The sequence below is a fragment of the Motacilla alba genome, chromosome 2, assembly GCF_015832195.1.
Source record: "Motacilla alba alba isolate MOTALB_02 chromosome 2, Motacilla_alba_V1.0_pri, whole genome shotgun sequence".
In the NCBI taxonomy this organism is placed as follows: Eukaryota; Metazoa; Chordata; class Aves; order Passeriformes; family Motacillidae; genus Motacilla; species Motacilla alba.
Genome location: NC_052017.1, coordinates 91,101,057 through 91,115,538, shown reverse-complemented (window position 1 = coordinate 91,115,538; position 14,482 = coordinate 91,101,057). Strand labels below are relative to the sequence as shown.

Sequence of the window (14,482 nt, the reverse complement as noted above, 5' to 3'; positions counted from 1 at the left end):
AGACAAACACAATCCAAAAACTTGATTTGCTTATTATGAGCTTGAAGAATTAAAATAAGTAGAATTTCCATGCATATCCTTGTATATCTAATGGATATATTTCAAGATTGTATATGTGGAAGGAAAACTAAATTGTGTTAATTTAATACTTAACTATGCACTTGAAACTGTTCTGTTAAATAACCTATGAACTTCAATTGTGTGGGCAACTACTTTATGCAGTAGCTTGTACAGACTGCCATGTGCTCAGAAGGTTTGAACCCTTAAACCAGTAGTTTTTGAGTTTTGGCTTCTCAAAGTTAGACACTTTGCCAAAAGTTACTCTAACTTTTCATAGTCTCAGCTCAAAAACAGCTGTTGCAATCCCTGAACCAGAACAGAGAATCAGTTTCTTACCTAATGTGTGAGAATCTTAATTCCTGATCTAGTAGCAGGGATCACAAGTAAAATGGATCTTTTAGCTTCAGTTGTGAAACTGCATTTCTGATACTGACAGAAGCAGTAAACCAGGTGCAGTCAAAGGTGATTGTCTGAAAATAGTCAGGAGGAAATTCCCTTTGAGCAGCAGCTCACAGTTGCTGATGTTTTCTGTGCTTGTCTGAAAAACTCGGTGTTTTCAGCTGTTTGTTGTAAAACTGGAGAATGAGTGTAACAAAGCACTTGGCACAGCTTAAATGTGAGGAGCACTGTGTCTATTTCTAAGCTTATGAGATCCTGCTGAATTTATACAAAACCATCCACTGCCTGTGTCAATACCAGCACTTAGGCAACTTCCTTATTTTATAGCTGCCACAAAAGTACAGCTACTTGGCTTCTCAGTTAACTATTTTATCAGTCTTGCTTCCTGTTGAATTGCCACACCCATGTCCAGCATCTCTTCCATGCCCCTGAATATTGAAAATACAGCACTTAACTCCATGGACTGCTCTGGACAGACAATGATCACACTATTGTTCCATTCTTGTAAATGACAAGTTTGTGTTTACTTGCCAGAAAATTGTCAAAATGAGTCAGGATTGCTTTAGCTATTAAATGGAAATTTAAGTTCCTCTTTTCTTTAGATTCTGCCAAAAAGCAATCATCTGTTCTGGATTCAGCCAGTGAAAGACACTGTTCCTGTTCTTCATTATATGAATGATCTTTCCTGAGATTTGGCTAGCTTTAAGGTTCAACCAGATCCACTCAAAAAATGGTGGGGGAGGTGCTTTCAGTTAGTTTTTCCTTTTGGGGTAAGACTTTTTTTAATTTTTTTTTTTTATTATTTTTTTTTGTTGTTGTTGTTGTTGTTGTTGTTGTTGTTGTTGGAACTACACCTTCTGAAAACTTAGGAGCTGTAATCATACTTTAGGTTTTCCTGGCATCCTTCAGATGTGTTTCAAGCCATAATCATCCCTTAAAACTTCACTAAATAACAGGGTTTTCTTGAAAGTAACCTTGTGTTAACTGTAAGTACAGCTCTGTCAGTACTTCCAGCTTTTGCAGACAATCATAAAGGCTCTAATTTTTCCTGTTTGACAATGGAAATTTTGGCCTGTAATGAGATTAATCTGCAAAGGCTTCTCTGGAAGTGCTGGGTTTTTCCTTCAAATGATGCAGCACATTAATTTATTTTTCTTATTCTGTTTTGGGATGACTTGCATCTTCATTATAAAAGCAAGAGAAAGCCCTGAGACGCAGGAATCTCTATTGTAAGTATAATACTTTTTTCTTCCAGCCTCCTAGGATAGATATTGCTTGGGGATTTACTGTTTTGTTGCTTTTCTAATAGTTCAGGTATTTGCATTTGCCAATTTGTACATCTCTAACTGTGTTTGTCTTTGTATGCTGAACATTCTTCTGAGATTTGTCTAGTGAACTGCTGAGCAAAGAATTGCTTTGGAGTATGAAACCTTACTGATGCCTTTTCACATATAAATATTTATATATCTGTCTAGTGGAGGGATGTATAGTCAGTGTTTTAGTTTCTCACCTTCTCAGGCTAAACTGTCTGCCACTTGTCTATCAGCTTTATGCACTCACTGCTGAGCTTCAGGCAGAATGCTAAGAAGCTAAATCAGCAGGCTAACACAGCTCTGTTGCAGATGCAGCTCTACCAGTGCTGAAGCTGCTTGGCTGCATCACAAGATTGTTCTGCCTCTCTTTATTGTAGTAGACTTGGAGGAGCAAAAATGTATTCCAGGTGAATTCAGTTGTTGGGGTGTCTTTTCCCCCAGAAACTAAGAATGTGAATCTAGACTGTCGTATGTCAATGAAAGTAGGAGTTGTGGTGAAAAATTGGAAATGTGGTGTTTACCTAGCTCGCAGTGGAAATGAAAATCTTGTTGTAAAGCTGCTTATGATGATGTGCAGGAAGCAGAGGTATAAGCAGATATGGGAATACTGATAAAAATCAATTAGATAATTAAAAACCAAAATGGTTATAGTCAGTCACACAAGAAACAAGCCTTTCACTTCTACTTTATCTTCTTAGCCTGTTCTCCCAAGAAACAAGGCTTACATTCCACCTTTATCATCTGTTCCCCAGTGTCTTTTGAACCTCTCAGCCTTTTTGAGCCAAGTTGATCAGAGGTGCCTGAAGATACACATCTGCACAGGGAAGAGTGATGGTGTCAGTCCTGTACTGAGGGAAGTGCTGCAGGCTGAGCTCACCACTTGCTGGACCCTGAAGAATCAACACCCAAGAAAGATCTGGGAAAATGCTGGTCAGAGGCCCTTTCCCAAGAGACTGAGCTTCATTAGCTGCTCTCAGGGTTTTGTGCTGATGAGGGAATTAGTGCAAGACGTGTCATTCAAGTTCAGAACAGTTACGAGATTTCACCTCAGCACCTGTGACTGCTGTATGGTAACGAAGCTCTCTGACAGAATTTGAGGAGTTGTGAAAACTTTCAAGTCTTCTCAAAGTCCAGTGGATTCAAGCGCTACAAATTTGTATTTACACCTCAGCAATAAGGACAGATTTGTGTAGCTCTGGTCAAGGGCTTGTAGTGGAAGACACTTTCTACAGATTTCTTTGAATTTTGTGTCGGAAATGATCATTGAAAGTAATACTCATTAAGGGAAGAGGTTCTTTCTTCAAGATCATGAAATCTGGTGTTCGAGGAATAATGTATGGGATGCATGTGGCAGAAAGACTTGAATAGGAGGACAGAAGTAGTGGCAGCAAGGCTGTGAAAAGAGTGGTGCAGTGCAGGAGCCTGTTGCAAAGACCTATGGCTTTAGAAAACTGTGCTGTATGTACTGCAGTCTCAGTGTTCCATGGAGAGTTAAAAATTAATCCATGAGTTAAGAATGTGAGCAAGCTACAAGTACTGTATCTTTGGAAATGTCATGACTTGGAATCTTTCAACTGGGATGTGTCCTGCAGAACAAGAAGTCAAAATATCTAAATAAATTGAAGAATGTAGAAGCTTTGGTAAGCAAGTTAGCTGTGACTTCTGGAGGAGTCTCAACATCACAGGGCACCACATGTCAGAAGCATTGCAAGATATGCTTTTATCCAGAAAGTTCTCTGCCTCAGGAATAATTTTGAAGTGATCAGAAACTTACTTCTAATAAAAAACTATTATTAATACTACTGATGTCTCATTTATTCTTCTGTCTCTTGCATTCTACTTCACTGAAGGTCAATTTGCAAGCCACAGGTAGGGTTTATTTGTCCAAAGAGGCTGAAATTTGGTCGGATGAAATTTATTTGTATGTTTCAGTTGTGCTGCTTTAGGTTTTTTTACAAGTAAAAAAGCTTTCTTCTTAAGTAACTTTTCAGAGGTGCTGGGAACTACAATGCAGAATTATGTAGTCAATATGTATGTAGAACTTTCTGAACTCTCCCATGGACATATTACCAATTCTATAAATAATTCTCCTTCACGGTCCAGGAGTACATTCTTTGTGCTCTGTCACTGATACAAAAGAATAATTATGAATTTGTCTAGCCTTTATTTTTTCATTTTAAATAGCTGGGTTTTTGGGTTTTTTTTAACTGTTTGTAGACCTGTGAGGTAGGCATGAACAAAAATTATTAAATTTAGTAGTAAAGTTTTGTGAATGAGCATGGAAAGTATGGATTTTTTTAAATTAGACGCATTATGTAAAGTATAAATCTAATTTAATTTCAGTATATAAATAATTGAGACGCTTTTGTTATTGTTGCTGGATCTTCAATCTTACTCAAATGCTCATGCTATCAAATGTTCCAGTGAGATTGAAATGTGACAGCGTGTTCACAGAGCTGGAGTTCAAAGAGCTAGGAAAAAAATGTTGTGAAAATGAAGGATGAGTTTTCTTGGAAATAATTTGGGATGATACCTGACAAGTATCTGAAATGTATATTGTCTGAAAAGGAAAAGGTACTTTAGAGGATGAGGCTTGACATATTTAGAAAGTCTTACACCAATATCTGCATTTTCTTCCTTGCTGCACAATTAAAGTTCCTTTGTCAGTAGGGAGAACACCTCCCTTGTAAACCAAACACCTGCCAAAACCAAAATTTAAAAGACAAAGTATTTGGATTCTGAGTGTTTCCAAATGGGATATGCCATGTATCCTTTCTGAACCCACCAAAAGTTACGTGATAATCCAGAAGTGGTGAGTGTATGTAACCTGTGTGACTGTACAACCATGTTGACTTCAGTCAATTAAGTGAGGAAATGCATCTGATTCCAGATGTTTGTTTTTGGAGGAGTTCCACTTCCTGTAAGAAAGGTGACTTCATCACTTTGTTGTGTGAATTTCCATATGGCAAAACTATCCACAAGCTATTTTTGTGGCAGTGACAGAATTGGTTATATTTATTGGGTTGTTTTGGAGTAGGTTTTTTTTTTTTCCCCTCTTCAGCAGTTCAGAGGAAAGCAACATAATGGAAGATGTGGAAATAAAAGATGCTGAAGTTCTGAGACTTTACTAAGATGTGAAGTCAAAGCACACCTGAGTACATGAATTTTAGTCATGTGATTCCTTTGTACAGTGATGTAATTGCACAGATGGAATACTTCTTTCAGCTCTTTTTTAAGGCAATTGCCCATGTGTTCAGGGATAAGGAGTGGAGGGGAATGAACACGGCTTTTTTTTTTTTCCTTGGGATCTATTGGCCAAAATAGAAAAGTTTTGAAAGCTTTTTGCTTTGAGCAAGAGGCACTAAATGATGGGGCAATGCCAATATACACATAGGCAAACATTTACTGGGCAGTAGCAAAATGCAGTGGTTTACTGCTCTTAGCTCAGACAAGAGGCATAATAGAGAGGTGTAATACTGAGCCCAGTTAAAGCCCTTTATGGGCTGCCTAGCTTTATTGGTGAAATGAATATGACACAGAAGAGTGGATTAATGAATTTTTTTTGTACAGCCTGTGGATTTTTTTCTTGCATTACAGTATGGTGCAGAGGTAGCTTGTCCTGCTCTTAGAGCAATACAAATGAAAAATGTAATAAGGGATGTTGTTTGTTTTTAGCTGCTGGATCTACTAATCTGCATCTATACCCTTCAACTTAAAACCTGTAAATTGCACCATGAGTAAAGAAAGCATCATGGTTGTTCTGTAAAACATGGAGTCGAGGAGAGGAATCCAGTCTGAAGATAAGCTGCAGTTACTAAACGGCACTGAAGACATGTTCTTCCTCCAGTGAAGGCACAAATGTTGTGGATTCTGCCTTGTGTTCCCTAATGATAATCCTGATCAGCATTTCAGCTTAATATGTTAAGAAATTGATATGTTTTAACATGTCCTTCCATGCTCAGTGTCTGTTAAACATGGATAAGGATGTGTTTTTTGGATGTATATCTACTGCTGAGTCTTCAAAAGAAAAGCCTGGAGGTTCTATTCTGACTTACAGACTAGAAGAGACAATGTTTCAGAAGCCATAATAATAGAAGTGTAAGGTGGAACACTATTTCAGCACCCTTACTACTTTTCTCTTGGGGAGTTCCTCGGCATGGTGGAATCTGGCGTCTTTGTGCACTTCCCTTTTGTACTCAAAAGGGAATCTGGTGCTGAGATCGGGACATCCTTGTTTCTGCTGAGTAGCTGAATTGACAATGTCTGAAACTGCCCTTTTATTTTGAAACATGGCTGTTACATTTCTGGCAGTCATTAGGGAATTTGTGTGCATTACAAATACATAAACAGGTGTTTGTTCTCCACCTTTTATATGTTCAGCGCTCTGTAATTGAATATTGGAAGTAAAGGGTTTTTTGGGGAGTTGTTTTTGTTGGGTTTTTTGTTTGTTCATGTACATAGCTAGTATTTGGAAAATAGTTCTTATTAAATAAAATAATCAGGTGAAAGAGATTTCCTGAGACTGATTAGGTGATTTCCTAAGTTCCTGATTGAAGCAAGACTACAGCCAGTGCTGGATCATCACTTACTTGCTGAATCCTTGAACATTTTCACAGGCAGAGACTCTTCTACCTGTGTTTAATCAGTCTGCAGTTGCTGCTCTGTTCAAAGAGGAATTTTATCCTAATATCTAATCTTTGCACCTGAAGCAACTATTCCTGGATGCTACTTTTTAATTCTTTTGTCCGGTTCCCACAGGGCTGGACATTTTGTAGCTACTGTTCAGGTATCCATGCTATTATGTCTGTCTTTGTGGCCACCAGTCTAAAGAAGTCCAGCTCCCAAGCCTCTACTCATAAATTATTTGCCATTTTCCTGGGCCCCCTGTGCTTTCTCTACATCCCCCTTGAACTGAACAGGGGTGATAGTAGTCATCATTGCAAGTCCCAGATAAGGGGGGATAAGATATTCTGCAGTGAGCTGCCTGTGCAGTAACTCTGTATTCCCAAGGTCCCACTCAGCTGAAGCTGTGGCATCAGTTGTATCCCCTAAATTACTGTTGCCTGTGAATTTTCTGAGGGTGTCTATGAATGCCAACGTCAGTAACCTGATTGGGGATGCATCCCTGGGCACTGTGAGCCCTGAACTTTGCTCTTTGGGGGATTCTGCAGCTTGCTGGACACCAGGAGGCTGCTTTGTTCATTGTTTCTCTTTGAGCCTGGCAAACCAGCTGATTTTCAGCTCATTGATCAGTCTGGTATGCATTAGAGAAAATACTATTTTGGTTTAGTTTTGAGATGCTTAAGAAATATATTATTGATAACATTACAAAGCCATGTGGCTAGTAAGTGGGAATTAAGTGTTAGCCTGAAAACCTGCTGTTGCTGAATGGGAGAGTCTTCCAGATCAAAACGGCTTTGTTAAACATCTGTGGCCAGCAATGATCTTTACTTAATGCTTTTTCTTTTTTGTAATTAAAAAAAATTCAGTCACCCAATCTGCTACCTTTGGTGATAGCAGCAGCTACAACTTGATTTTTAGCTTGACCATATTTGTAAACTCTAACCATGTTAAGGAAGAATGTGCTGAGAACTGCTTCTGCTGCAATTCTCTGTAAATTCACTTTGTTCCTAGAAGTAAACTAAATAAAGCACTTTTTCACTTAAGCCTATTTGTCTCATATAGCATTTGGCCACGTTGTCTGCACATGCTGGACCCGGAATCTTAACTTGAGCTTCAGACACTAATTGAACAAATTCTTGCTACCAGATACTTTGAAGCTTTTAACTGAAAAAGATGCATAATTTATTTTAAGGAATCAAGGGTGATATGCTTTCCCATACCCCTTCCCTTATGTTAATATTGGAGAGTTGTTTGCAAAGTGTTTGTAACCTTGATTTTATTTGATTTACGGCTTTGATACCTATCTCTTAATTTCCTGTCTTATGCAGAAAGAGGAAAAAAATTATGTATGCAACGTGTTGTGTTTGCCATGACTGTAGAAAAGTTTTTTACTTCAAAATTAGGAATTATATGTGCAAGCAATTAATAATTTAACTTTCACCTTTTCCATCAAATGAGTATTAATGTATCACCTTATTTTAATCTTGCTTGTTGTGACTTAGAAAACATTGATGACATCATTAAAGCACGGTGTTTTGTGTGTGTCTGTGGATTTGAGGGAGAGAGGGGCAAGAGGGAAATTCCAACAGGAATGTAAATGCACGCCTTAACATTCACTTTGAAGCACTGAGTGGTTAGGAATAGATACAGACCCCTATTCATGACTGTAATAATTGTGTCTGGGACTGTGTTTAGGCTCTGAATGTTTAGGCTAGAAGCTTTTCTTGGATACCTGCAATGCAGATTGATTGTTGAGCATGATAGTGAATAGTTAAAATAATTCAAATAAGTATTAAATATTCTGGTTTCTGTGACATTTGTGTGTTTGGTATTTTGTGTTGATGGAGAAGGGGAGTGGAATGGGAGACTTAGAGCAGTGAAGTTTAAAAAGAAAACGTATCAAGATGGAATACTGAGCCTATATTAAACTTCAAAATGAAGATAATTGTTCAATTCTGTAATATGTGTCAATGATCTACTAAGTACTTATTAAAAGCAAATGTGAAGAAGTAATCTGACTGTCAAACTCTTATCCTAGGTTCTTCAGCTCTAATCCAAGTTCCAATGAAGTACCGAGTGCTCAGACGAGGTAGCTGAATAGAAATTATGCCTTTTTATAAATATAAATATATATGATGCCTGTTTCAGATGCAACTTTGAAATCAGTGGTTTTATTTCAATGGTGACTAAAGCAGGTATTTTGATTACGGTGTGGAAAGAAGCAATGCAAGCTGCCAGACATTTGGACCATTGCTTTTCTTCTGTGCACTGGTTAATTTATGTAAAAAAAAAAAGGTCTTAGGAGAATGTGAAGTTACAAATATTTTTACAGAAAAGCTTTCAAACTTGAGACACAGTTTCTGTCCTCATGATTATCGGACAATATCATAGTGAATCTAGCTAATTGGTGAAGTTTTCAATAAAAAAATTTGCGGCCTGCTCAGTGTACAGTGAAAGTATGACAAAAGCATATAAACCAAGAACAGCATGGGTTGCTTGCTATTAAGGTGATATTAAGACAACAGTATTTAGCTGTATGTTAGGAAACAAGAAGAAAATGGCCATTACCTTGACAAGATTACATTAACTTTTTTCTGCATGCATCTTTCCATAATAAGTATGAAAGATCACGTGCCTTTGTCTGTCAGCTTGGGAATAACCAGCTCACCCTGAGCTGCTGCACAGGCACACAAATGCATGCATTTAGGTGTTGATGAAAGTCTGTCTGTGGAGAGGAATTAGAGGGCACCAGCTTGTTACATGTTCACTCTGTCACATGCTACTGCTGCATGTCACCTCAGGTGAAAAAAAACACCCAACCAAAACATAGAAAGATTTTAAGAAGACTCTGAATTTTTGGTGAAAGTGGGCCATATTGTTGCTGTGGCAGGAGGTGTCCCACGTGGTATTTTGTAGCACTGTTAAATTGCAAGAGATTTTTCATCTAAATGGTGCAACTTACTGAAGTTTCTCTTGGTATTCAGTTGTGGAGTTTGACTTGATGGCAGCGCTGGCATATTTCTAATGGCATAAATATCTAACAATGAATATGGAATTCCCTCTTCTTGTGAAGTTGGGTGGTTGGGTTTTTTTAGCCATAACCTGAAATCCTAGTGGGAAAGAATACAATAACAGTTCCATGCTTGTGGTATTTCTGCTTGCTCTGATTTGAAGAAACCAGCAGTGTTAATTACTCCTATGTAATTCATTGGTCAGTTATATGTAATTAGGTAGGTGAATTCTAATTCTGCACTTTTTTTTGCAGATTAAAAATAGGTTTTTTAACACTTTGACACAGTCTTTTATAATGCCCGACATTTGAATACACTTAATGTATCTGTGAGATTGTTTTGCAGGTGTATTTAGCTGAACACTGCTGGTGCTCTAAGCTGAGCAGGAATGCTTTGGAAGTGTTTTAAGCAGAGCAAAAACCAGGCTATTAAAACTCAGTGAGGAGCAAGATAGAGCCCCGATTGAAGCACTGCTAGTTGGGACTCAGGAATATACTGACTGTGTGTGTGCAGCCTTTGGGCTGCCCAGAGCTCAAAAGATATTTGCTGTGTTAGTGAAGATTGTGGTTTTTGTTAGCCTTAAGGCAGTATATAATTCTTGAACTTCAGACTCCAAACAAGCAGTCCCAGAATGCTGTATGAGTGTTAGGCTTTTGAGGGCTTTTCTTTTTTTCATGAGAACTGACACACTCTGGGACATGCTATGCATGTGAACTTGGTATCTTCCCTCAGTAAACTGAATTGTGTTAGAAGTCTTGTTTTGCTTATTTGGTTCTTTTCTTTGAGACATTTAATCCTTGTGTATAAAATTGTTATGGAAGAGAAAGTGTTGGACTTTTTCTGTGGGGGGCTGAGGTCTTGCCTGTTTTCCTAATGCATTTTAGAGTGCAAAGGAATTTTATCATCATTAGTCTCCCATTAGAAACTCCTTTAAGATCATAGATATTATGTGTAAACTATATAATGTGTAATGTCTCTTTATGTGTATTTTTTTCTTCAGTGAAGAGATCATTCACAGGGTACATAACCTGTCTGAAGGATTTTATGAATGATCCCAGAAGAGAAGAGCCTCTAATTGGTATGGCTTTTTGTTTTATAAATTGTATGCCTTTGAATTTGTTACCAAGTAGCTTTCTTTTCAAATAAAAGGTGGGATTTTAGTAACTGTTTCATTTTCTGTAACTGTATTTAATAACTTACCTATCTCATACCATTTTAAATTTAGTTTTTTGCACTGGGTATTATAAAGGCCTCCTTAACTGTTAACTTGTTCCTGAAGGAGCCATCTAAGTAAAGAAGCTTTTTCCAGATCACAGAATGGTTAAGGTTGGAAGGGGCCTATGCTGATCTTAACCCCTGCTCAGGTCCCAGAGGAGGTTGTCTGGGACCATGCCTAGATGGCTTTTGAAAATCTCCAGGGTGAAAAACTGCAATCTCTCAGGGAAATCTGTTCCAGTGCTCAGTCATCCGCACAGTCAGAATGTGTTTCCTGATCTTCAGTTGTGCCATTGCACAACATTCTTGTCTTGGCACTGAAAACAGCTCCCTGCTTGCACCTTCACCTCAAGTATTTATACACAGTGATGAGATCTCCTCTTCAGGCTGAACAGTTCCAGCTTTCTCAGCCTTTTCTCATAGGAGAATGCTCTAGAGTACCATTGTCATTTTCATGGTGCTTCATATGCCCATGTCTCCTGTGCTGTGCAGTCCAGAACTTGACACAGCACTCCAGAAATGGCCCTATTGGTGCTGAGTGGAGCCTGCTGTCAGCACTCCTCCTTGTGCAGCCCAGGATACTGTCAGCCTTTGCTGGCTCACATTCTAGGTGTCCACTAGGTCTTCTCCTGCCAATGTGGTTCCTGGCTAGCCAGTCCCCAGCATGCCCTGGTGCCTGGGCTTCTTCTCTGGATGCAGGACTTGGCACTTGCCCTTGTTGATCTGCCTGAGCTTCCTGTCAGCCCAGCTCGAGCCACTCAGGGTGCCTCTGGATGGCAGCACAGCTCTCTAGTGTATCTGCATCCCTCCCAGTTAAGTGTCATGATCAGCCTTGCTGAGGCTCTGTATCATCATCCAGATCATGAATGAAGGTTTTGAACAGGACTGGATCTAGTACTGACCCCTGGGGTGCACTGCTACCTTCTGGCCTCCAACTGGACTTCGTGCCACTGGTGATGTGCCACTGGTGACTTGTCATCAGTAGTGGTTCTTCGTGGCTTTCCATTTGGTGGGATATGCAGATGTTTCTACTTTGTGAGATATTTTTCCTCACTGTCCTTGGCTGTATGAGAAGTAGTGAGATTAATTTTAATGCTTTCTTGCTAACTGCCAGGTTAGAAACCCTTAGGAGGGTAGCAAGGCTGCTTGTCAGTGGCCTTAGTGTTCCAAGTGTGTCATGGTGGCCTAGAGAAATAGGTTCTCTGATGAAGGCCTAAGTAGCAAATTTCCTAGTATTGGCAGAAAATGTCTCCGTTTAGTGCATAGTCTTGTAGTCACTCCACCTAATAAACTGCTAGGCTTTTAAACATGAATACTTTACTATAGGCATTTGTAAGAGAAAACACTTCAGTTGCATGAACACTTTCAGTTCATTTGGTGATAATTTATTTTCAGAGTTAAAATTTAGCAGTATGATAATATAGCAGGTCTGAGATGGAGTTGAATTTCTTCATAGCAGCCTGTACATTTTGGGTTTGTGGTTGAAGCAGTTTTGATGACACCCCAGTGGTTTTTCCTGTTGCTGAGCAGTGTACCTGCATCAAGACTGCTTTGTTATTCTGGGCCCTCACCCCCTGGATAAGCTGGGGGTGGACAATAGACGGGGAGGTGGCACATCCAGGGCAGTTACCCAAACTGGCACAAAGGATATTCTGTACCCCGTAATGTTATGCTCAGTAATCATAGCTGAGGTAAAGAAATAAGAAAGGGGGGAAGCAGAGTTTAACTTTCAAGGTGGCTGTTCAGAGACTGTGGGTGGGTATTGGTCTGTCTGTGGGAAAGTGAGCGATGGGTTTTTGCATGATTCTTGGTTTTGGGGCTTTTTTACCTCTCTTTCCTTAACTTATTCAACTGTCTTTAAGTCCATGAGCGTTGTTGCTTTTGTTCTTCCTGTGTTCTCCACACCCTGCTGAGGGGTGTGGATGTGAGTGAGCAAGCAGCTATGTGGTCTTGGCTGCTGGCTGGATCAACCCATCACAAATACAGATGCTGGAAATTATGACATAAGGGAACAGCTGCAGGATTTTCCTATTTGTTTTAAACTGCTTTTAAATTTATTATGTTCAAGCTTTTCAGAATAAAACTTTTCTTGCTAGGTTAGAAGCCTCAAACTTGAAGGTTTCTGAATACTTTAAAGGGATTGTCTCAGTAATTTCTAGGAAAAATGAAGAATATTCCCATTTTCAGTCTTGTGATTCTTAAAAGTTTATGGAACATCTTCAGATTATGAAAGATTCAGTTTTGTGAAGTGATTAATGTCTTTTCTACATCTGTTTTTACTCGGATACTGTCCAAATTATGTTTGACTAAGTATTTTAAATGCAGTTTTTAAATCGAGACATTTGTAGGGCATTTCCTATTTTCATTCTCTTTCTTAGTTTCTTGAAAAAATATCCCAGGCAGGAGTAAAGATGCGTAAAATATTATTGGTGGGCTTTGAAGTCTGCCATAGATGGTGTAGTTCCTTTCAGAATAAGATATTGGAAAGAGATAAAGTTAGCTGATTGGGTGATAAATCCATGGAAGTGTTGAAGTGATCCTGAAGGAGTGTCAAATTCTGAAAATTTCATATATTCATTTCATTATTCTGAATAATTTCATATATTAACCTTGAATTTGATGAGCAGCATTGTAAAGAATACATTTGTTTCAGTAGTCTGTAGTAACGTAGAGATATTTGTAACTCTTGCTTGTACAGGTTTAGAGCATGTGGTTGAAGTCAGATTTGAAGGAAGAAGAGAACCACGTTACGAGTGCAGGCTGTGTGGGTGTAATTCAGAGGTGGCACCTATGATAGAGCATCTTAGTGGATATAAACACAGAAGAGAATACATTGTGAGTAATTTTGATGCATTTTGATCAAAATTTCTTTATGATACTCTCCTTTTACTTTTTTTTTTTTTTCTAAATAATTAGATCATTTGAAGTTTAAACCCCCATATAATAAATTGCCAATACTTGTATGGTTGACTCTCTCTGGGTCAGGCCAACAAGAAGAGCTCTGATGCTGTGGGCTGTTGAGGCAGTGCAGTCCAGGGCTGCCTGTCTGTTTGAGCTCCAAAGTCTGCTCCTAAGTGTTTGGATTGCTTTCAGGATCAGGTTCCAAAAACAATGGGATTCTTTTTTATTCCCCAGCATGTCCATAGCATTGCTGGATTTGGTACAGAGGGCGTTTCCTTCTGGTAGCAAGCTTTGCATGGTATCCATTTTTTGTTTTGAAGACTACTTTAGTAACTCTAAAATTTGATTAGATATGTTGCAGAGAAGAAATTAGTTCATAATATTCAAATCAATGTTTATCAGTCTTTTGGAAGCTTGTCCAGAAGGCAAAATATTTAAAATTTTTAATATTGTGATAAATTTTGATATTAACCTTTTCAAACTGGTTTTGTTTACAGTCTAAAGAATTTCCAGATAAAATGAGGAGAAAACCAACAGATGCAAAAGAATGCAAAGTCTCGTTTTTCAGACGAATAGCAGGAGAGCTAGAGAAGAGTGAAGGATTAAAAATGTATAAGGTAATTGGAAGGAAATGTAAAATATCTCTTAATGTGTCTTTTATCAGTGCATTTATGTTTAATAGAGTAAATTTTAAAAGTACTGCTGGCAAAGCCAGTTAAATTTTCTGCGTGTTTCTAGGAAGTGTAGTAGTGAGTTGAACTAAGGTCTGCCTTTAGGTTACCCTAAAAGATCCAGGGGAAAGAACAGTAGTATTGAAATTAATCTGAAAAAAGCCAAAGCTTTATGTTTTTAAGGTTTTACATGTTTTAATTTGAAAATTGTTCAGTCTGAATTCAGTGATTCAGAAATTTTATTACTTAAACGTCAATAATTTTTAATTTTTGCAACTTAAATTTTCTC

General features: G+C 38.4%; 1 protein-coding gene across 4 annotated transcripts in view; it reads left to right on the top strand.

Moving 5' to 3' along the window:
* The window catches only part of LOC119697337, a 29,626-nt gene that overhangs the window by 4,684 nt on the left and 10,460 nt on the right, over window positions 1-14,482 (top strand). Inside the window, exons 3-8 of one of the 4 annotated variants that reach the window (XM_038128015.1) lie at window positions 1,655-1,688; window positions 2,525-3,641; window positions 8,434-8,484; window positions 10,407-10,484; window positions 13,320-13,456; window positions 14,020-14,139. In XM_038128015.1, coding sequence (XP_037983943.1) covers window positions 3,578-3,641; window positions 8,434-8,484; window positions 10,407-10,484; window positions 13,320-13,456; window positions 14,020-14,139 — 450 coding nt within the window. In that variant the 5' untranslated portion in view covers window positions 1,655-1,688; window positions 2,525-3,577. Of the gene's footprint in view, window positions 1-1,654; window positions 1,689-2,470; window positions 3,642-8,433; window positions 8,485-10,406; window positions 10,485-13,319; window positions 13,457-14,019; window positions 14,140-14,482 lie in introns of all 4 variants that reach the window. The other 3 variants (XM_038128016.1, XM_038128014.1, XM_038128017.1) reach the window with 3 other exon arrangements.